The sequence below is a fragment of the Pimephales promelas genome, chromosome 15 (assembly GCF_988280905.1).
Source record: "Pimephales promelas chromosome 15, fPimPro1.hap1.1, whole genome shotgun sequence".
NCBI classification, from domain to species: Eukaryota; Metazoa; Chordata; class Actinopteri; order Cypriniformes; family Leuciscidae; genus Pimephales; species Pimephales promelas.
The window spans coordinates 17,137,911-17,155,357 of NC_142783.1; the positions used below are offsets into that span (position 1 = coordinate 17,137,911).

Here is a 17,447-nt window from a genome sequence, read left to right on the forward strand (position 1 = left end):
TAAAAAGATAAATAAACATTGGAGAGCTCTCCACTCCAAAATCTGGATATTTTCTGCTTTGTGGACAAAACTAATAACTAAACTAAAACCTTTTACTAAAACCAAATCATTCAGGAAATTGTTTAGTGCATGTTTGTAATACCTGCAGGTGGCCACTGGATACACCCACACAAACGGTCACACACATGTTAAATAATGTACTGCAGGTGTGTGTTCTGGGCCCTGGAGCAAAATAATGAAAGCTCTGACATTTCCGTTTTAGCTGTCGGTACTTTTTAAATTAAGAATATATATGTAGGCCTATAGCCCTATACTTTATTATTGCTATATAGAAGTTATCAAAATCTATATTGCCGGCCGTTTCTATATGCAATAATATTAAACAATTTGTCCGTGATGGATGTTTGCTATTCGCAATTCAGAAGAGAGAGAGGGCACAACACGAAAGCCCCTGCTTAATGAGTGACGATAGTCAATAGTCAAAACCTAAATGATTATTAATGCAATTATCTAATCAACCAATCACATGGCAGTTGCTTTAAATGTATTTAGGGTTTGAGGTCCTGGTCAAGACAATCTCCTAAACAAACTGAATGTCACAATGGGAAAGAAAGGTGATGAGCAATTTTTAGCTTGGCATAGTTGTTGGTGCCATACGGACTGGTTTGAGTATTTCACAATCTGCTCATTTACTGGGATTTTCATGTACAACCATTTCTAGGGTTTACAAAGAATGGTGTGAAAAGGGAAAAAAAAAAAACAATCCAATATGCGGCAGTCCTGTGGGTGAAAATGCTTTGCTGATGCTAGAGGTCAGAGGAGAATGGGCTGACTGATTCAAGCTGATAGAAGAGCAACTTTGACTGAAATAACAACTCGTTACAACCGAGGTATGCAGCAAAGCATTTGTGAAGCAACAACACGCACAACCTTGAGACGGATGGGCTACAACAGCAGAAGACCCCACCGGGTACCACTCTTCTCCACTACAAATACTGTAGGAAAAAGAGGCTACAATTTGCAAGAGCTCACCAAAATTGGTCAGTTGAAGACTGGAAAAATGTTGCCCGGTCTGATGAGTCTCGATTTCTCTTGAGACATTCAGATGTAAGAGTCAGAATTTGGTGTAAACAGAATGAGAACATGAATCCATCATGCCTTGTTACCACTGTGCAGGCTAGTGGTGGTGGTGTAATGGTGTGGGGGATGTTTTCTTAGCACACTTTAGGCCCCTTAGTGCCAATTGGGCATCGTTTAAATGCCACGGCCTACCTGAGCATTGTTTCTGACCATATCCATCCCTTTATGGCCACCATGCATACATCCTCTGATGGCTACTTTCAGCTGGTTTCTTGAACATGACAATGAGTTCACTGTACTAAAATGGCCACCACAGTCACCAGATGTCAACCCAATAAAGCATCTTTGGGATGTGGTTGAACGGGAGATTCGTGCCCTGGATGTGCACCCTAAAAAATCTCCATCTCAAAAAGAACCAATACTGTTAGAAGATCGATAATTGTAGAGATACCAGTAAAAGCATTATGATACCCATCACTATACACAACCAGAATGATGCCAATTGTAGTTTCTAACACAAGCTTAAATAAGAGGGGTAGAGAGAAACATTGCATGTGAATTAAGGTCACTACTAAAATAATATACAAGAAACAGAGCAATTTAGGCAAACGAAAATTAAGGCTTTTCACAGCACAACTGCTTAATCATAAACCAATCAAAAACCAGGCTTAACTTATAGGCTGTCTATTTAGTATTTTACATAAGTCTTACATTAGATAATTCAAGATGGATTTGGGACTATAGTCAACTGAATAACAAAAATTAATCCATTATCTCTCTTATATTGAGATAAATTGCAATAGTTTAAATTCAGAAATACTATAATTTACATAACATTTAAAGCTGCTCCGCTTAAGAAATGTATGCACAGCACCAAACAGGATAAATATCCAGAAAACAGCATATGTCCTTAAAATGTCCTCTATCTCTCTAGGTTGACCATCACAGATCCTTTAAAATGTCCCCTCATGTGCCACTAGATGGCAGCAGATATCTTAGGATGTCAACACATGTTATTATTGCAGTGATTTAAATGATTGCACAACCACAATTAATGTCAACTGACATTAAACACAGAAAATTAAAAGAATTACTGCATGGACACTGTAAACAATTTTAAAGAACCATTACTGAGTGTGAATAACCAGCATTATACAATGTCCAAGTTTCATAAGTATCCTTCAAAGAACACTTAAATGTGCAAATCAGTTCCCAAGCACTGGTGGGCCCAGGACTGGTTTATAGTGAAACCCTGAAGGGGGCTTCTGACACCCGCAGTTGCCATAAATAGAGAATCATAGCAATGCTGCAGCAACAATTTGAATAATTTAGAGCCGCCCTTGAAAGAGGAGGACCAAATACAGTTGGGCACAACCTCCTACACGTGCCTCTCTGCTCCTCCCAACGCCGACACAAAAGGATTTACTCTGTTCTGTTTCAGCCGTGATTGTGGAAGCAGCTTTTGCGGACCGCTCTCGTCTGCGCTAATTTAGCTTCAGAGCTGGATTAGAAACAGTTCAATAACTCTCCTGCCACTGAAAATAAACTGTTTTCAACCACAGCTTACAGCAAACCCACAAGCCCTCCATGAATCCCTCTCTTCTTCTTTATTTTACTGCAGATAGTGGAGAATAGCAGGGAGAAACACCTACAAATCACATCTCTTTTAATTTTTATTATTTCTTCTGGATAGCAAATCAAATTGAATGAACTTTTCATGGACTACCAGACTTTTCTCCTGACATCTCACGTGTCTTCTCTGGAGTTTGGAATACATTTAAAACATTAAAGTCTGCAAGTGCAAGATTAAATCTCTACGCTTACTTTAAGACACAACAGTGTCTGACTGGTAATAAATCATTCTTATAAAATATGGCTATTATATATATATATATATATATATATATATATATATATGTAATAATATGTATATAATATACAGTACATGTTTTTAAATTGGTGCCAATGCAACTATATCTATTGTGGGTACATATGCTAGCTGCTATGTCATAGTTCCCATGTCTCTGGTCTTTCTTGTGCTCTCCCCCCCTCTCTCTCTCTCTCTCTCTGCTGCACCACGGTGCTCTCCTTCCTTGTCCTTTCATGGCTCATTTAAATTGTTCTACGGGAAGAAAGCAGGAATGATAGTGATTGGCTTAGATTACTACAGAAACAGTGGTGTAACAGCCTGGTTTACCCGATGAAGGTCCTCGACAAAAATTCATGAAGGCTTTTGAGGCTGCCAACACCTGCGATCTGAAAATTCAGCGGGCCCATAAGTGTCTACTAAGAGCATGTTATGTGGATTATCGTGGGCCGTCACCTCTTGCTCCTCTAACCAGCTGTGACGGAGGGGCCAAACAGTGACAGAGACCTCGGCTCCTGTGTGCCTCCACACATAGAGAGGAGGGACAGAAAAAACACATTGATGTAAAATGAGATATTGTGTGGTGTGAATGCTCAATGATGACTAATTTACATTGTGTCAGCTTGAATTTGCAGTGTGATAAAACACTATTTAAATGCTCAGGACTATTCAGTGACGCGAGAGTCAGCTTGGTTATATTGAGCCACTATCGAAATAAACTCTGGTCCACAGTGCAGTTTCTTTTTTCTTTTTTTCTTTTTTTTTCTAAAAACATATAATGACAAATATGAAGTTACTAACCGCAGTCTTTTTCCTTTTAAACTTGAGTTTAGGTAAATCTGAAACCAAATCTATCTCCATATATTATATAATATTATCATTAAGTGATATTGCAATGTAGCATGTCGGGTGCTCAAGGATGTCAAGTTTACATGCTACATTGTAATATCACTTAACGGTCAGAGATGTTAATGATAATGTTATATGGATGTATTAGCTAAAATTAAATAGAAGGAGAAGGAAGGAAAGAAAGAACAGACATATTCTCTCTTTTGGCTGTTTGCTGTCTGTGGTCAATTAAAAATATTAACAATATTAACTGTTCCACAGTCTGTTTATTTCAATAAATAGTCATATCTGCATGACATAAGTGTTCAGAGACAAAAACAAACGACAACAAAAATTGGAAGGAACCATGCTTCCATTTGCTCTGAAAACTAAAACAAAATATTGTTTCTGCCACAACAGAAAAATAATTAGTTGATTTCAGATTCTTTTGTGCCTCATGTCTTGTCCTAAATCACAGACTCAAACATTCAAAAACAAAAGTATCATTTTACAAAGAGCAATGCGATTAGCTCAGAGCAACGGAAATTCATGCTGAACTGCCACAATGGTATTATGGAAGATGGCAGACTGAGATAAAGTGTCTTGTCTTTTAAATTTCTGCTCTCTTTATGCATTTATAAACCTGTTGCCTGTGTGTACGGGTATATTCGGCCCTAATTCATCAGCAGACATTCGTTTTCATCCTAAAATGATACAAATGTACAATATTTCATATAGCATATCTGAAAGTCTTAATTCAAATAAGAATTAAAAAATGGCCACAGTCAGCACATGATAAACTTTAAGATATTTAGTGATTCTAATGAATTCATTCTAGCTCACCACTTTTGATTAGTCCTGATGAAGTGAAATGTATTTTAATCCTGATCTTTACCATAAGAGTTTTTTTTTTCTAATCTACTAAATAATTCATCAGAATTAATCAAAAATCAAAAATGTAAAACCTGAAATGGCTTCTGAACTCTTGATAAAAAATAAAAATAAATTAAAAATAATAATCCAGGTCTGAATGTTGTCCAACGGAGAAAAGGAAGACATAAGGAGTTAAATCAATACTTTAATACTGTATCAGTAATAATGTTTCAGTAAAAGATGCATGATGTGCTGCCATAGACTTTGGCCAAAAGATGGTATCTTAAGAATCATAATTATATGCTGCCCATCTTTTAGAACAGCCCTTTACTGACACCACAAGTGGACCTAAATAATAATAATAATAATAAAAGCTATAAGGCCCATTCAAAACAGGAATGTATTGTGATAAAGACAAAATGTAAGAATAAAGGAAAAATAAAGAGTGAGAATGTGCAAACTCTTTGACAGTTTGAAATATCCAATATCCACAGCTGTCAAGGAAAGCAATGCTATCTCCCATTCCCTCAGGCGATGGCGGAGACCACCTCTCCCCTCGCGTGATGGAATGGCATGTTTTGTATACTCTTGTTGAACACTTTCTATTGTTGGGGTCTTATGTGTCAACACACTGATCCATCTCGCAAAAGAAACGAATCATTTTTACCCGGTCCTAAATAAAGAGCTACACAAAGGCAGCCACAAAGTTCCCGTCTGGATGAGCTTGTGTACCGTGGCCAAATGAATGCTGTTGTTAGTGCTTCGCTGATTGGCTATTCAGCATGATTAGATACTTTTCAAAGAGAGGTGAATGATAGGGAGAGGAAATCTGCAGAATATGAGCTGATTTCTTGAAGCTGTGAAATCAGACAGATTGCTGGGGAAGGGGGGAGATAACAAGGCCTCGGGACCACGGGGGCGGCACGTTTTGATCGACTGCTGTGAAATCTTATACTGACGTGTTTACCCCGAAGACATGACTTGAGTGTCGATCCATAACCTCAACCTCAACGTCCAAGGTGTCTGAAAATGTGGGCATGTATACATGTGTGTGGAATGTGCATTGTGCTACTGATATGAAATGACAGAAATGATCGATCAAGAACATGCATTGTGCTGCTAAAATTAACACTGATCTAAGACCAGTGAAAAACAACAACACAAAGCAGCAAAATGGGCTCTTCTAAATCTTCATAATTGTTCTTAACTATATCTATAAAATAATATTTATTTTTTAAACACTTTGGGCCAGATTTACTAACAGCTTGTGCCAGCGCAAACCCTATTTGGTGTTAAAAAACTACTTTCAGGATTTACTAAAGACACACAGTGGAAAAATTAGCACTGCAAAGGTGTGGACTACTGAATATTTTTTTTATATATATATATATATATATATATATATATATATATATATATATATATATAAATAAACCAAACAAAATGGACATCTTTTGTTTTTGGATAAATGCATTTGCAGCTGCATGAATAAACGAATGTCGATCGAATGTTTGTTTTGTGAAATTTTGCCATGAAATGATTTACTCCAATCATTGTGCATTTTACAAAGGTTCCTCCCCCTCATCATCTCTTCAAAGAGAATGAAAGAGAGAGACAGAGAGAGAAATGAAGGCAATCAAAAGAAAAGACAACCTGAGGAAAGAGTAAAATCACTGACATAATTACCAAGATTAGGCTCCAAAGAGTAATTGCAAGATAAACCCTCACGGATGTCATCTCTATGTGCTCTTTGTGGCTTAATCAGAGACACTACAGTATCAAATCAATATATGCTAAAAGCCTTCGGCGGTAAAACGGGAAAGTAAAACAGAACTGCAGTGCACTACTGAGGGAACCTGCATTTTGTGTTATAAAGTTTTACACTAACAGGCCTCCGTGCCACATGGGCTTCACTACGGTCAAGGCTGGGAGAAATATTGTATTGCTGAAGATCCCCAGAATGTGAGTAAACTCAGTTGTGATTATACTTGAGTGTTGTTAAGGGACCCATAGCCGTAACATTCAGTTTACTCTCATGTGATTTAAGGGCCGTAGCTGTGGGGTCCACTTTGGCTCCCTAAAGCCCCCAGGCCAGCATATATGACCTTCACACTACCTGAATCAATAGCAATTAACTCAAGCACTATAGCCAGCGGTGCTTAGGAGAGAACCAAAATTCCCAGTACAACTTGGCCTGTTTGCAAACACAAAAACACCTTAAAACATGGAGCGTAGACACATATAAATGATATTAACAAACTGCATGGCAAACACACAACATATCTAAGCCAATTATCAACATATCAGCTCTTCCCACAATCATCCGATCTCGTTATTTAATTTAGCATTGCTGAAGCGTGACCTGTCAAGGTACTTTTGTAATGATCGGGGCGTTCACACGGAAATGAGGTTATGCATTTATTAACAAAACAAAATAATTTTGAACATTAATGACTGATGGAATTAATGTGCAAAACCAAATCCCAGCACTAAATTGGCAAGGCATATCAGGCGATGCGGTGAAATGAGTTCAATTATACCGCATGAAAATAAGTTTGACCTGTTTACACTATAATTTATTCTACTGTGAGCTATGTCTCTGAAAAAGACTCATCATTTAGATAAAACAGATTTAATAAAACTATTAAAATCTTTAAATAATAAACAGATTTATATGATACTAGCTTGTATTATTATAACAGATAAATGCACAACATAGTCCTCAGATATTAACCGTAACAATCAATGTAGGTTTACATCTCAGGGACTGTAATGCATCTTCCCGCGGAAAGATGGCACTTGAAATTGCTTAATAAAAATGTTGTTTTAATGAAAATGTGTGACCTTGAAATTTATATTATACAATAACCATTTCATTAAAAAAGTCAGCACTGTGCTTTATTGTGAATGTAGTCAATGTAATAGTCAATGCTAGAGCAACAAACATTTATTTTTTTTTTTTTGAAAAAAATAAATTGACTTGACTGACTGGGAAAAAAAAATACAATATTGTAATATGTAAAAATGTTTCATTAAAATTGGGCCTCTATAAAGAATCCAGCACTGTTCATCTCTTTAACCCCTCAGAATGTAGTTTTCTGAGCTCATATGTAGTTAGGGTGTTTGTAATTTTAAGCGTAAGATAAGAGATGACCTTGAGAGATCCTAACTGCATTCGGTATAATAAATTTAATAAATGTTAAGGAAGCAGAATTCAGTTCATTCAGACTCTCCAGCTTGCGTTGTTTTATATTCCAGAAATCAATTCAGTCAGGGAAGTTTTCTTTGTTTAGAATATAATACATGCCAATCAAAAAATGACAGAGAAAAAGACACATTTATATTCACATTCATTAGTTTGCAGGCTTTTGCATAATGTAAAATTATATGACATAACATGTTTAGATGTTAAAGCTGCTTAATCAAAAATTAACATCTGGAAGTGTCTCAAACAATAATTTAATACATAGAATAATAGATCGATCTATATCCATCTATATTACCATTATGATTATTATTGGTAGTACTAGTACTAATTTATTATCTGCATTTAACTTGCTTTACATTTGTTTATCAGACATTTTAAAGCAACAAATGAAATCCCGAGCAATCTATCATAAAGCTGTCAACAGTGTTGGCTTTACTGCAAAGTAGTGCAATGTAGAATAGAAGCAAGCTTGAGAAAATGAAATCCATTAAATTCCCTTCATTAAACTATTTACATTTCTAAAGTGAATTAACTGAAGCACTTCCAGACTATACATTTCATTCCAGGGCAATGTCAAATTTCCTCAATCTGGAAAAAAAAGAGGTGTTTGTCAGACTCAGGGTTGAAATGCTGAGTTTGCATTAGAGAAAATGTGAAGTGTATGTGTACCGACAGGAGTACAGCGCGGTGTATGACAGCAGCCGGTTGTCTAGCCCGAGCAGCAGCTACAGGCATCTACGAAGCAGATAACAGATCTGGACAAATATAAGGTAGTCCGGTCTGCACCCTTAGCAGACTAGCAGAGTGAGGGTTTAAGGCTATAACACACACACACACACACACACACATCAAGCAAAGCACGGGTTTCTCACAGCACATATCGTGTGCAATGAAGCCTGCAAATGTACTTGAAATTCACTTCAAACTTTCCAAACTTTATGAAAGCTTATTTTATGGATGGTTCGAGTGGTGTTGTGTGTGAGGAATTGGAATCAAGTAGAATATTGGTGTTTCCAAAGCACACGCATCATTGCACATCTGAGGTTAAAAACTCACCCAGAACTATTAGACATTTGACTACTGGTCTCAGCTGATGATCCAGTTTACTGACTGTGATGCATATTGAACAGTAAAATGTGAATGACTAGTCTTAACATAACTGACTGGCTTGCTCAATGAGTCAAGGTGCACAGATTTGACCAGTCCACCAGGAATTTGTTCCGCGTTTTCTATGTGGATGCTTCTATGTAGATCGTCTTCAACCATCTTAGCTAGCATTCCTAATAATTATGTAATTAGGTGTGTAATTAATAAAATTAAGTGCTCTTTAAAATTTTAGGGCTGTCTAGTGATTTCAGTGTTTGGTTATTAGTTCAGACATGAGCTATGCAAATAAGCATTCCAGGTGCACAGATTTCATTGCTATCAATCACAATAAAGAGTTTGTGCATGTGTATGTGTGTGGGTGACTGACACGTAGAAAACTGAAATATTTTGCCTTGTGGCATAAGTATCGTCGAAAGACAATGTTTAGAAGCATCTCTACTCTAAATGAGAATAGTTCGATGCCCTTGCAGACGATTATGACTGACATTTATGGCAAATGAATGTGCAGGAGGTTGATGTACGGTGTGTATTCTCTGTCAATGGAGTGTTAAACTGTTGTATGACTTTTAGATCTGTCTAAAACATTGCACAAAGACAGAAGATGATAGCATTCCATGTGCTCTAACAAAACAAAAACAAAACAATTAATGTCAATGTCTGCTATCTTCCCCTTATAATCGAGACATATTTTAGTTATGGAATATGTATATTTTATACCTTTATTCGCATCCATTATGCAGGTACAAGTTTATATTTTGCTTCCTAAAATATATTTACACAATGTAAAATGTAAAATATTGCCCTGCTGAAGTTTTGCTACATTTTCTTTAGTGATTTCTTTATTTGTATGTATTCTTTAAGGAGATAGATGCACTGGATTTTGGTGAAAAAGAGGACCTGTTTTATTTTGATGCACATAGTGGATGTGATAGCAGTTAAAATTAGCCAATGTGACTAATTTGTTTGAAATAAACGTGATAAATAATCATGATCTCAAAATTGATCAAAATAATTGTTATTATAATTTTGGCCCAGATCGTGCAGCCCTAACATACGCTATATAATATATATTAAAGCAGCAAATCAGAAATTGGAGTAATGATCACCAAGAGTCTTCATCGGTGACCTAATCTTTACCTCAATTTTGACCTTGCCCCAATAATAATTATAATAATAATAATTATTTCTTATTTCTCATCTATTTGCATTGAACTTGCTTTACATTATTTTATCAAACATTTTTCCCCTAACTGCAACAAATTATGTAAATCGCAAGCAATTTCTCACAATGGTGTCACCAATATAGCTTTACTGCAAAGTAGTACAAGGTGCAAAGTAGTGTAGAAGCTATAGTTTAAGAAAAAATAAACATAAATACATAAGCAAGCAAGCAACATACAGTGTAATACTGTTGTTGTCAAATAGTATTGGTGATTTGATACATGTTATAGAATAGTTTTCTTGACAAACAGTGATGCCTATTTTGGTCTGTATACATTGAAGTACATAGAGAGCTGTAGATACGTCACTTTAAACAGCGTTTACCAAGACTTAAAGGGACTTGGCAGTATTTGGTTCAAATCATTTGAGAACTACTGCTCTACTGCATTTAAACCACAAATGTGATTTTCAAAATATGTTATATAGACCAAGATTAAAACAAAAAGATAACAATGGTTTCTTGTAATATCAACTAAATGAATGTGGCGTAATTCAGCCCATAAGAAAAACCAGCTCTCATGCCAACACAAGCAATTGGCTATGCTCAGTGTTCACAGACATGCTGGGAGTCCCTCTATTACCTGGTTACCTGGAACCCCTGCGTACCGGCCCATATGGAGTCATTTTAACATGCAGTCACAACAGACTTAAAGGGATACTTCACCTCTGGAAAGATGAATGTGTATTTAAAATGGGTCATTTCTGTAGAAGAAATGTGAAATTATTTTTGAATTCGAAGCTTTCTAGACTGAGAAAAGCCAGAAAATGTAGTTTTGGCTCATGTGGATGGAAGACAAGAACTCCCAGAATGCACTTGCTTCACCACGCCTACCGGTAACAAAGTTCAGTAGTTAAACAACAAGTGTAGTAGTGAGTCTCTGTGATGAGTCTGCCCGAAAATGTCTTTCGAGATCGCCCAAAATGTCGCCATTCATTATGTTTACTGTGGTGAGCAGGACAAGACTGAGGACCGCGGGAGAACCGCGCGAGGCCGGTGGCGTGATTACTGATGAGCGACACCTGTGAGACGTCTTGTATCTCTCACGGAAGAGCGGGATTTTTCTTAGCAATGTTAAAACGCACATCAACCAATCACTTGTTTAGCATTGTAAACACTACATTCAAATTCACCAATGGAATTAGTTCAGTTAGATTGAAACAAAAGATGTGCATGTAAACAATGAATGGCAACTGTAGAAATTAAAAGCTGAATCCTGGACATCGACGTCCGGACATGTCCGGGAAAAAGAGGATGGTAACCCCTACTACTCCGCTTTCTCCACAGAACAAGAGCCTGCTAGCTTAGCTTCCAAAAAAAGATGGCTGACTCTATGTGTTCATTCTGTGAGTGAAATCCCACCCCCTATTAGTGGGTTGAGAACATGCGGGACAGTCCATACTACCGACTGTAGTCTTTAGCCTCTGGCCAAAAAATCCTCAAATGACGCAAAATTACCATTTTTGTGTCATCAGAGGATTTTTTCCAGACAAAAAAATACATAAATCTCTCGTCTCAGGGGATATGAGGGTGGAAAGCATGGTAATTCGAAAATACTACAGAATTTCTACTAATACAAAGCTTAATGCTAAATCCTGAAGTATCCATTTAAGTTAAAGATTCACAACCACTCAAAAACCCATTCATTTCCTCTACCAAAACATTTGTCTCGACATTGTTACATTTCACTTAATTTTTCATGCAAATAGTAATCTCTGTGCCTATGAAATCTGAAGATCTGTATATGGGGTTGGACTTTTTCCAAGTTATGACATCATCACAGGCACGAATCCCCAAGCGCCGGAGAACATCAGCTTCCATACAGCAACGTGCTGAGATATTAATAAGCTTATAGTTTAACTGATTATGTGAGAGCTAATCTGCTGTTTACAAACAGCAGCAGATGGGATTTTACAGGTGAGAAGCTAAACAAACTAGCGTGACGGTGATTGTAAATTGTCTTTTTTTATTATTCAAATGTTGCAATAGAAACTAAACCCGCCTCTCGTGTTTATTCTAAAATAAAACAAAACATGTATTCTAGAAATCCAGGCCTGTCGACTTCATATGAACTAATGAAGGAAAAGTGAATGTAAAAGCAGATAACTCACCCCTCTCGCAGGAGCGGGACCAGTAACCAGTGCCTGTGCAGTCGCAGATAAAGCGATTCCATCCTTCTTTGCACACGCCTTTGTTCTTGCATGGATAGCTGTCGCACTGCTTGACTTGCATCCTGTTGCAGGAAGGTTTTATGCCTGCACCATTCTGGTCCTCAGCAATCTGTCTGATGTCCTTACTGCGACCGTCAATGAAAAGGTCCCGAATGCATCCCACATAGCCGTAGTTTAGCATGGCGGTCCATAGTTCAGTGGGAAGGATTAGGCCTGCCCGGGTATCAGGGAGGCCACCTAGGTACATGTCCCCCTCCAGGTCCAGGATCTCATTTTCTCCACTGGCAGTGAACGGTGTGCGACGGCTGTTAACAGATATGGTGCCTGGGAAAAATAAAAAAGTGAGACAAAGATTAAATGAGCAATTCTTTAAAAAGAACAGAGTTATTGTTAGAGGTCCAAAATCATTTTATGGTTCTTATTTTGTGCAGTTTAGGTGTGCTTTTAACCTCTAAAATGCCCCCAGAAGTAATTTCAATGGCAAAATAATGTATAGCTGTTGTTATCGCAGAATAAACCCAAACTTACTTATTAACCCAGAATAAACCCATACCACTTATTACATGGTATTTCACCACATAAATAATTATGAGGATATCCATTACAGTGTACAAAACAATCATCACAAAATGGCAGCAGCTGCGTTTATATGAAACAAAAGAGAGCGAGTCTGCAATACTGGATGGCATAATTAAATAACTGTACACAAAATATTGATTGGAGTTTTAATATATTATTATCACGAAACATCAATGAGGAAAGATTGTTCGTAGTAAGCGTAAAATGGCAACTTTAGTGACAGTTACCCAGATGAGCCAATGTTATCAGTTTTTACTGGTTGTTATCGAGGCATAACATACAGCTGAATGGCACAATTGACCAATCAGAATGAAGTATTCCACAAAACCCATTAAACTGGTGTCATTGAGTGGAGGTGGGGCTTATTTGCATATTCATGAATCTGGGTATACTAAATGAAACAAGGGATGAATTTCTTAAATGAAACAATGTAACATTTAAATATATATATTTAAATGTTACATGTTAAAATACTTTAAAAGTACATGCTTTTTCCCTTTTTTATGTGGATAGACTATAAACTAAACAACTGTTAATTACTGTACTGCGTAATCTCAGACAGTCTGTCCCGTGCACAAGAGACAAAGATAGGGATAGAATGACCATGCATAGACTTCGAGATAGAGAGAGTGGGGGGCTATGAGAGGATTATTTCTTATTTATGACCTCATCGGGAATGTGTGAATCTTGTAAAGCGGTGTCTCTCATACAGACACGCAGATGTAAACAATGCATCCCATGTGGGGAACCAGGGATCAATGGGAATAATCTCTTCAGAACTGACACTGGTCCAGTCACCCACATGTCTCTGTCTAAAACCTCGCATTATTGATATCCCACAAGACGTCCCATGGGCCCTGTGCTATGAAGTGATATGGAGTAGTCGCCAATCGATTCAGAAACAGAGTGCCAGCGATTCAAGGGCAAAGGAAGAAAGAAAGAGGTGAATGAGGATAAAGAGAAAGATAGAGGGGATAAACCCTAATAGAAAGTTCTGTCAAAGTAGAAGGGAAATGAAAATGTCAGCCTACTTTGGACTAAATGTGTCCATTATAGGTGACTAACCACTGCGCTTTTTGTTTAAAGCTGTTATCTGTGGGCTGCAGAGCTTAACGCAGATGGAAAACACACAAGCAATTACAGTATCCAACCGATTTAATAATGAAGCAAAGTGGGAGTTCTTTATGAGCTTAAAGTTAAAAATTGGTTTTAAAAATAGGACACAAGTTATCACAATGTCTTTATTTCTAAGAGCATATTAGCCATATCGAAAATGGAAATTTCTCTTTCTCTTTTCTCTTTAATTTTACTTATAATATTAGTAAATGTTAGTCATTTCTGTTGCAATTTTTATGTACAATGCCATTTTCAACACTCTCTGACCTTTAGGCCAAACCTGTTGAAGGTGCTCTAAGCGATGTCAGGTGACGTGACTTCTTGTTGACGTTTAAAGTATTTTCAAACAAAACAGAGGCTAGAATCTAGATAGACCTCCTCCCTCCTCCTCATCTGCAAAGACCCCCCCAAATCCCACCCCCAGGGCCTTCTTGACAGTTATTGGCTGGAAGAGTTTGTTATGTTTCGTGGAGCGGGTTGCCGCAGTTTGTTTTTGTTGCATTGACATAAAATGCTCTTTTTGTGGCTTACATCCTGATCTCACATTTATTTTGGTCTTGTGAATTCACATATAAGTTCTGGAAAGACATTAATTCATTTTTAGTTGAAAATATTCTTCCTGAGTTCTACCTGTACTACAAAACTGTAATTTTTGTTAGTTAGTGACTGTGGGAAGGACAGCGGTGCACTCTTTCTAGTAAACCTATTTTTCATATATTTACATTGAATTACTTTTCTGAATTACTGCATTTATTTATCAGACATTTTTTTTCCCCTAAGCAACGAATGAGAAAAATCTAATTTATCATAAACGTGCCAATAATATTAACTTTACTACAACAGAGAGTGCTGTAGAAACAAACAAATAAATGATCATTTATTACATGTGTTAAGCATGGCATAAATAACACTTAAGTGTGTGTGTTTGTCTGAGTATCCACACACTGACCTGATCTTCCATCTCGCTGGATGTCCACATGGTACCAGGCCCCGTCGTTCACCTTGTTCAGTGTGGCTTTTACTTTGATAGTCCCAGAGCCCATGTCCAGCAGCAGGTACAAACTTCCATCCAGAAGCTCCACTGCAAAAAAGTCCACTTTTGTATTCTTTTGGCTACGGGCATCTTTTCTTTCCTGCTGCTTCCCGTGGGTGAAGAGAATAAGGCCGTTTGGTTCAGTGGTACGGAAGTCAAAGGAGATGGAGCCCATGCGTTTGGTGTTCCACTTCGGCAGGCTGATATAAGCCTCGGGAGTCTCGAAAGAGATGGGGTCCAGGGTGGCCACATTCTCGCACTTGAACACCACATCTCCCTGGATCTTCATTTTGGGGTCCACAATGCGGGCGAGCCGGGAGAGTTCCAGCCTGATGTCATTGTTTTTGTAAACAACCTGTGTGGATGTAAGCAAATAATCAGTGAATGATGATGATAATATATGTGATATCTTTATCTGGGTTTCAAAGATAATGAACATGAATATGCAATTTTCTTTTTTTTTTTTAAATTCTGGATGCTAAATAGAGACAGCAGCAAAGGTGACTTTATTCAAATATGACCTGTGATAATACCAATAGGCCAGGCCACTGCATGCAAATGACTGTCTCTCAGTGGTAATTGACTCAGGCTGTGCTGGCACAGGCATGTGGGTCTGGTTTCCTTGATAACTATGGTAATGGGTTGACAAAGCCGCAATGGCACTTTCTGCCACAAAAGCTCAAAAAAGTCCTGCCCCCTGCATGCTACCCAAATCTCACATCGTGCTCTGGGTCCTAGTGCCTGCCTGTTAAAAGTAAGACATTAGTTATGTGCTCTTAGCATTTGCTTAGAGTTTTAGATGTGGCAAAGGGCCATCTGGGATATTTTCTTGCTAATTTTTGTGCCTTACTAATTTTCCACAGTTTGACCGTTAAACCAGCATAGAACATATTAAACCTCCTAACGCCGAAGAAATTCGCCAGGTGTGAAATTGCCCATTTAAGCTAATTTCTCCTAGAGAAGGCGATCTTTTTTGTGGGTACATTTTAGAACATCACACTGTTTGTGAGCGCAAGCTATCTTCACAAATGCTCAAGCCCTGATATTACAGTTAATCCTGCACGTTGCAGGGAGGAAATCAAACATCCTCTCAGATCCAGGAAGGACAAAGTGGAATAGAAGGATTCTGTTCTGTTCCTGAAGAAAAGTAACTGCGACTTACAGGCTTTTCTCTTCTGTCGTGTTTCTTATCTGATAGATCATAAATATCATTCTCCCTGAGGGGAATCCATTTCTCAGACAAAGCCATAGGTTGATTCCTCGCATCTCATACAAACGTCGTCATTTTTCTCCACAAGACTAAAACTTCTAGCTGAGGACTCTTATTGTTCTTTCAAAAACAGTATTTTCCCTCTGTAAACCATGTCAGATAGATTGATGTGCCAGGTTTTGTTAAAACTTTAACATCACGAAGGTAAAATTACTTCACCTGCACAATCAGAGACATGGCACTTATAGAACTCTGCATATTCTCCATATAAGTCTCAAATATTGTCATGATGGTTTTCTGTTTTCTCTTAAAATGAACAACTATTATTGCAATTCTCTCTCTCTATCTTACTAACACACATACACACACACACTTAAATGTAAGAAAGAGAAAGATAGTATACTCAACATAGAATCCCTGCATGCATATCATGGGCCCGCATTTGACCTTGAAGATTTCAACATGACTGAAAACTGCCAGACACTGATTAGGCAATGATTGCTGTTATTTGTAACATTATCATTTCTATTTATCCTGTCTGGTGCATTTTTCATCACCTAAATCAAGTTTCATCTTACAAATTGTCCACAACACCAGGGGCAGCCATAGTCTCTGACACAAATTGATACTCTGCAATTTGGCCCATGCTTTGGCATTGTCATTTTGATGCGTTCAGGCGGCCCGTGAAATGTCAGCCAGTTAATTCAGCTGATGAGCCACTCATAGATGTGAAATATCCACACCCTTCCCAGAGTCTTGATTCTGTAACTTAGCTCGAAAATCACATTTAAGTTGTCTAAACTGTTAAACCTCTTCACTGAAATATTCTTTAATTGCATTAATTGACTTTTTACTCTTAAAAAATAAAATGTCACTCAAACAAAATAAACATTTCAACTGAGAACAAATGTGTTGCCCTGGGAGAACAGAAGGGTTACTAGTAGTGTTGCCAACCGTTCCGTATAATACGGAATCGCTCCGTATTTGACACATAAAAGTCGTGTTCCATATTGAACTCATACGGAATGCACTTTTTTTCCGTATTTTTGAGAATCAATTTAGTGTAAATCCATGACAGACACATAGCTTCAAATATATGTCAGATACACTATGACTGAACGAAGACGCCCCCTTGGCAGGCTTTGACGTAGAGTTG

At 37.6% G+C, this 17,447-nt stretch overlaps 1 protein-coding gene across 24 annotated transcripts in view; it reads right to left on the reverse strand.

Moving 5' to 3' along the window:
• Positions 1-17,447, reverse strand: part of nrxn3a (neurexin 3a) — a 300,107-nt gene that overhangs the window by 206,155 nt on the left and 76,505 nt on the right. For all 24 annotated transcript variants that reach the window (XR_016146667.1, XR_016146666.1, XM_089120264.1 and 21 more), the window contains 2 exons: positions 14,998-15,436; positions 12,294-12,677 (listed from right to left, as the gene is read on the reverse strand). Coding sequence is in view for 22 of the 24 variants with exons in the window: in XM_089120264.1 (XP_088976390.1) it covers positions 12,294-12,677; positions 14,998-15,436 (823 nt within the window). In the remaining 2 variants the exon portion in view is untranslated. The remainder of the gene's footprint in view (positions 1-12,293; positions 12,678-14,997; positions 15,437-17,447) is intronic.